General features: G+C 43.9%; 1 protein-coding gene across 24 annotated transcripts in view; it reads right to left on the bottom strand.

Moving 5' to 3' along the window:
* Positions 1-289: 289 nt before the first annotated feature.
* Positions 290-7,039, bottom strand: part of PAX2 (paired box 2) — a 154,000-nt gene continuing 147,250 nt past the window's right edge. For 14 of the 24 annotated variants that reach the window (XM_053387947.1, XM_053387939.1, XM_053387956.1 and 11 more), the window contains one exon: positions 290-3,716. In XM_053387947.1, coding sequence (XP_053243922.1) covers positions 3,526-3,716 — 191 coding nt within the window. In that variant the 3' untranslated portion in view covers positions 290-3,525. Of the gene's footprint in view, positions 4,438-7,039 lie in introns of all 24 variants that reach the window. The other 10 variants (XM_053387963.1, XM_053387943.1, XM_053387958.1 and 7 more) reach the window with 5 other exon arrangements.

Below are 7,039 nucleotides of genomic sequence, written 5' to 3'. Positions count from 1 at the left end.
CTGTCGTAAAGAAGGCTGTGGTTCATATTCCCTGTGGACTATGTCAGTGGCAAGAGCTTCTGGGATCCTTTCCCCCAACACAGAAACGTAGATGCGGTCAAGGTTGTTCCTTTTTCTACCTGGGATGAATTTAGGGAGGAGATGCAGCTGAAGAGGCCAGTTAAATGAAAGAACAACATGACAAGACGGACGAGAGGGAGATAACAGAGGGTAATATTGGTTGCCAACCCGAAACATCCCCCGAGATTTCTCTCCAAAGGTGTCCAAATACTCAGGCGATACTAGCAAGCAAAGAATCACAACACCCCACCAGGTTAGGGTGTTTTCTTTTTATTCCTATTGTACAGCTGGGGAAACAGAAAGCACGAGGTGGCACAGCATGCCCAAATAAGGTCCCAAGGGGGGAAAAACCCCTCCAAAGTCTTCAATTCACCTATTTGCATTGGCCATCAGACAGCCCTCTGTGGAAGGGGAGCAAAACCATAGGGAGAGCAATGGAGAAATATACCATGGCAGCAAAAGTAGAGGAATCAGGACACATGGGCAGAAATGCAAAAGATGCTAACATTTTTTTTCATTTTTTTTCTTTTGCATAGAGATTATTTTCCCCCATTCAGTTTTTTTTGTGTGTTTTTCTTTCCCTGCCTTTTCAATTTTTTTGTTTAGGTTTTTTTTTTTATTAAAAAAAGAGAGTAGTGGTAAAGTAAACCACTTTTTTTTTGGGGGGGGGGGCTGCTGGAGGTTGCCAGGGAAAAGGCCTTGTCAGGCTTGTTTGTTCCCACAGAGTCCGAGTTTGTGCTGTGCTTTATTGAACACAGAGCTTTGTTTTCAGTGAGCACAATGCGATTCGAACAGTACAGACGGTGCGTTCTTTTATCTACACGATGAGGTGAGCCTGTTTCAATCACTAGCATGATGAAGATGAGAGAATGGGCTTATATACAAGAGGAATTGCCTTCACATTACAAACATCATCTTCCTACAAAGCAGCAAATTTCCCCCCGCAAATAACAAAATATTAAATAATTTTTGCATTTCCCGCATAGTCCAGTCCAGTTGAATCTATATGAATATTGATGGTTGTCTTCCGTAGAATATCATCACATAAATCCCCCTTGTCGGTTACTAAACTTAACTATAATACTGCATTACAATGCAACCCACCAACTGTAACTCAAAACAGCAGGGGCCAACACAAGAAATTCTTTGGCAAATGTAATACACATTTGCAGGTGGCTCTTCAGAAGACAAGGTGGCAAGACTAACACTCAGCCTAGAAGTCCTTTGCATAGGACGTTCCAAATAGAATTGCTTACTCTCTTTATGATCATGCCAGGCCAAATCAAAATCAATGTAACATTATCTATGTCAGCGGGCCCCAAATCAAGCCAGTGGTTATGGACAGACCCATATTCCCCTTCTTTTCTACCAGTGTAAGTAAAAGACCATGAATGATAGGTCAGACTATTCTCAGTTGCATCTTCCTTTATTTGTGTTTTCCTGAACCAGATAATTTTAAGTAGGTGAGATGTGTCAGTGTTCTTATACTCTCTCTTTTCTCGGATAGCCAAAGTTGGGGCTTCAAGGACCTAACAAGTTTTCAGTTGACCCAGCTAGCTATTTTCCTTCCCAGACATTCTGGGGGCACATTTAACACTAGTCAAATGGGCAATCTTACATGTGCCGTTCCCCAAACAGAGTCATAAATACAGGCATGAACAATTGGTGTGTGTGTGTGTGTGTGTGTGTGTGTTTAAACTGTTGAGCGATGTAGGGACCCTAGCTGGATAAAGCTGAATTTGGGATGAGGTTTGAGGAAGCACTGAAACAGTTTCTGTTTGCCCAATATTTCTTTGTGTGCACTGGATGAGATAAAAAAGCAGGTATATTTACAGAATGATTTCCTGCTACAACCTTATAATTTGGGGGTGTTAATGGCATACAGTATATAGCACAAATGTGGATATAGGTAACTTCTGTAGGCCTGGAACATAAAAGCTTGTTTTGTGAGTGTCTGTGACAAGCAAACAATTGTTTGAATAATCTCAGACAAATATAGGTGAATTAAAAGAGAGTTGGTCAATTCACCTGGGGCAAGCAGGTTACAGAGAAAAATGGAAAGGCGCCATTGGAATTCTTGGCGATCAACATGCTTTGTTGATCCCTATAGAAGGGGTTTATAAAGTATTGCCCCAAATACAGAGATCTCTTATTTCCCCTTGGATATGGCAATTTGGAAAAGGAAAAAGAAAACAGGGCTAAAAACCACCTGCTTTACACTAGTTTGAAATTTGGTCCGCACTCTGCCTCCTGGAGATGTAAACTGGAGGAGGATGTTGTGTTCGCCCCATGAATGCTTTCCCTTTTCCCTGTTGATAACTGCTCACCACACACCAGATTTATGAAATATAAAATGTGAGCAAATTTTGTTCTGCCATCTTCTGCTTAAATGTCACCCTTCGATGCAACATCTAACCCTGCTGCAAATTCCACATGCAAAAATAATGTCTGTAAACCATCAGTTAATGCAGATGTGCCTTTCTGCATGAAATGGCTCCAATCTGCATGTTTATTTTGATCCTGGCATTTTGAGAGTTTGCATAATTTGGGAATTTTTTAACCATAGGATATTTCATGGTGTGGTCGCAAGAGGAGACGAGCGCTGCTTACGGAACTTAAAGCGGATGCCAAGATAAGAGGATGGAGAGTGATGCAGGATCCCACCTCTCTGCTGCAGCAACCTTTTATAGAACGGTAACTGCGTGTTTTCATCTATGGGTCCGCAAAGACAGGAAATTAGCCTTAAAAAAAAAAAAGAGTGAACTTCTTAGAAATCCAAATTCTGCTCAGTTTTTAGGCATGCAGAAACAAGGAAATGAACAGCCCCAGGAACAGGGAAGTTGCTGTGCTGACTGATGTAAGACTCAGTTAAAACAAGCTTGAGGTTCAAGGATAAAACACCTGCTTTTTGCTGTATGCCACTATTTCAGAGTACCACAGCTCCATGAAGAGAAGATACCCCCCCCCTTACCCCAGACCTCTAGTCCATATTGGTATAGCAGAAATGGAAGGACAGAGAACCAGAAAACATTCCCAGTTAGTCTGGAATTGTTTTTGTCCAGTGTCACATGCCCGAAATGTTTCTACCCCTTCAGCAGTGATTAATGAAATGTGGCACACCAGTCGCTGGGGGATTTAAGCTTTTTCCTTCATAAATCTTGCTGGAGTTGTGTATTAGGTGAACAAGTTCCCCCACAGAATACACTTGCACTCCTCGCCGCCATGCATGTAACAACTCCGGCGCGTAACAGAAAAAGAATGAAACCTAGGAGTGGAAAGGGAGAACTATTCTTCATGTCTGCCATTCAGGCTGGGGAGCTATTTCAGCTTGTTTTTGCCAGGACTTTTTGATTTTTAGAAAACGGGGGGGGGGGGGATTTGTTCATTTCCCTCCCCTCCTTTTTTTGTTTTTGTTTTTTTACAGACCTTCAGGACAAAGCATTAAAAACAGTTATATTTATATATCTATTTATATAGTTCTTCATTTTGCCAGCGGGTTGACATCGCTCCATCCTCCTGTCTGACTTGACTGTAGGTGTGTGTGTGCATGTGTGTGAGAGACTTGCCGTCCCAACTCCAGCCCGTAAGGTTATGACATCGGATGCGGTCGTTCTTCGGATGGAACGGTAAGGAAACCAAGGCCTTATTCAACCAACCTATGGAGGAAATGGGAGGGAAACGGGTCACACAAAACAACCCTTGTCGGACACACAGAGAGGATGACACTGGTCTTTTCCCCCTTTGCTAGACCAAGCCAGAGTTGGTCCTCTCTGGCTTCCGGGAACCGTCGCTTATCATGCGGAGATGTTTTTCACGGACGATCTCTTGGGGGAGAACAATGAGTTGGTACGCAGCATTCTCTCCTTCGTTACCTTCTGTCCATACAACTCCCAAAAGACGACAGTGCAGGCTATATATTGCTCAGATTCCCCTCAGGCTTAAGAGGTTTGGGAAGCCTCGCATGGAAGGCTAGAGAGCCGAGGAACAATTTGTGTGGGGTGGTCTGAAGTACTGCAGTGGCAATAGCGACAGGAGCAGGAGCGCTGGCCGCAGGCCTGCTTTTGCCATCAATCCAGTGAAGTAGCTTGGTTGGCTTACAAGGGGCGTGAAGTTCTCAAAAATGTGCGGTATTCCAGTACGTTTCTGCAGTCTGAAAGAGGGCGGAGGGGGCAGAAGGGGCAGGCGAGGGACACGGAGAAAGTTTTCTTCATCCTTCCGAGTGGCGCAGAATGTTCATCAGACAGGTACAATATGGAGGCCTAGGCTGTCGCCCTGCAGTTTCATGTGGTTTCCATGGTAACTAGTGGCGGTCATAGGCAGCGGCAGCAGTGGGAGGTGCGGAGCCCCGGGATGTGGCACTATAATAATAAGGGGAACCTGAAAGTTAACACAGGAGAAGAATGGACTGATTGAAAGGACATACAGTAAAATAAAATAAGAAAAGAAAGGAAGAGAAAGAGAGAGAGAGAGCGAAAGAGAGAGGCATATTAAAAGGAACTAGAGACAGAAACCCGATGATGGGGACTCATTAGTGGCCAATATAAAGAACAGGGAACCTGCATTTGCTAAATTACCGTATTTTTCGCTCTATAAGACGCACCAGACCACAAGACGCACCTAGTTTTTGGAGGAGGAAAACAAGAAAAAAGATATTCTGAATCTCAGAAGCCAGAACAGCAAGAGGGATCGCTGCGCAGTGAAAGCAGCAATCCCTCTTGCTGTTCTGGCTTCTGGGATAGCTGCTCAGCCAACTCCCAGAGGCCGAGGTACCTTTGGCCTCCCAGTAAAATATTTGAGGGGGTCGGTCCGAGTTGATGGACATTGCCATTCAAATGGTATGTGTCTTGTGACTGATTAGGTGGGGCTTACCTGGGCCCCATAATATTTTATTCTGCCTAGATTCCTCGTGTAGCAATTGCCACTTGCCTGCATTCATAGGAATATTTCCCAAAAAGCACCTCATGGATGCTAAATGTCAGATTTGGAACCCTCTCTGCTGATCCACCACAATTACAATTCAGAATGTTTTGTAAGGAATGTTAGGGTGCTGAAAACTTTGCTCGCTTTGTGAGCTTACTGATGATACCTAAGAGCTTTCAAGCTTCCAAAATATCTGGGTTGCCTGCTCCACTCCAGGGAGGGGAAGTACTGATCTGGTTTTTTTTAATTAAAGAAATGGTACATAGCCTTCTTTGTATCGTGTCAAATATTCAGCCCTGCTAAATATTCAGGGGTGTTGAAAATCAGGGGAGGAAAAGGGGTGGGCCTTTAAAACAAAGCTGCGAAGCAGACAGCGATTAAACTGATGGGAAAACTGGAGTTTGTAAAAAAGGGCTGTTACTGCTGCTAAGGCCGATTTTTGCAACAACAAAACCAGAAGAGCACAAACCTGCAGCATGTGGTGCAATGGATCAGTGTGTCTGGCTGTTAGCCCATCCAGGGATGGGTGTGAGCAGAAGATTGCAGGGGGTTGGACTAGATGACCCTTGGGCTCCCACCCAACTCTAGAATTCTATGCTTCTATGTATAGGACATGTCTGCACCTGCCAGTTTTGTGTTACAAGTACTGAGAAGTGGAGCGCAGCGTCTTGCTTAAGCAGTCAATTTTAGGGGACTTGAGGTGAAGGTGTAGGAAGGGCCTGAACCAGCAAAAGTATGGAATTGTTTCTAGTCCCTCTGCCTAATAATAATAATAATAATAATAATAATAATAATAATAATAATAAATTTATACCCCGCCCATCTGGCTGGGCTTCCCCAGCTACTCCGGGCGGCTTCCCAAAAAAATATTAAAATACTGTAATACATCAAATATTAAAAGCTTCCCTAAACAGGGCTTCCTTCAGATGTCTTCTAAAAGTCTGGTAGTTGTTGTTCTCTTTGACATCTGGTGGGAGGGCGTTCTTATGTTGCCCATTAGTTTGTTACTTATGTTGCTATCTTATGTTGCCCATTAGTAAACTGGACTAGATATGCCTTTGCTCTGATGCAGCAGGACTGTTCTTATGTTCTTACGATGTGTGCAGAGGAACTGGTCAGATTCTCAGGGTGGTGCGTGTAGGACCAGAGAAAGGAAAGGGTGCTCAGTAACAGCCAAATCAACTAGGTAAGACACCCGTGGCTTTTTGGAGAAATACCCTCGCAGGTGGAAGATATCCTTCTCTTTGAGTTTCTTTACACAGTCAGTAAACAACTGCTTTTAACGCACTTCAATTTCTGATGCGTTTACATGATCAAGGGGCTAATCAGATGCAGAAAAGAGATGGAAGCTAATGAAAAGAGCCCCGTGAGAATTAAAGACTCTTGTCTCAAATCTGTTTCATATTAGGATAAATGGCTCTGTAAATAGCTGTGAGGCCTTCATCTCAGGCATGCAGAGATGGGGATACTTTGGAATTCGCTGTGAGTACACAGGGGAGCTCACGTGGGAAAGTGGGTGGGAGAAAACCCTCTGGGGTTCTGTGCTTACACAGGAGGGACTCAATAATATTTATTTTGCCCGTGCATGAATGCTTCTATAAAATGCCCAAATAGAATGATGTACTGAGAGGGAATGTTGTAGGTCATCTTGGGTCTAGGGCTAGCTACCGTATTTTTCACTCTATAAGACGCACCAGACCATAAGATGCACCTAGTTTTTGGAGGAGGAAAACAAGGAAAAAAATATTCTGAATCCCAGAAGCCAGAACAGCAAGAGGGATCGCTCCGCAGTGAAATCAGCAATCCCTCTTGCTGTTCTGGCTTCCTGCATTTGCTCCATAAGACGCACACACATTTCCCCTTACTTTTTAGGAGAGAAAAAGTGAGTCTTATAGAGCAAAAAATGGGGTAATCCTCATCTGGTCTGACTCCTGAGTCTTCCAGTAGCAGTCTGTGGGAGGGCTAGACTGGCGCATGCAGCCATCACCCTGACCTGCCTAAGTAAATTGCAGCGATGCTGGAGTCTGAAGCTACTCATCCTATCTTCTATTATAACAGA

The sequence above is a fragment of the Podarcis raffonei genome, chromosome 5 (assembly GCF_027172205.1).
Source record: "Podarcis raffonei isolate rPodRaf1 chromosome 5, rPodRaf1.pri, whole genome shotgun sequence".
Lineage (NCBI taxonomy): Eukaryota > Metazoa > Chordata > Lepidosauria > Squamata > Lacertidae > Podarcis > Podarcis raffonei.
This window is presented reverse-complemented; position numbering and strand designations above follow the sequence as displayed.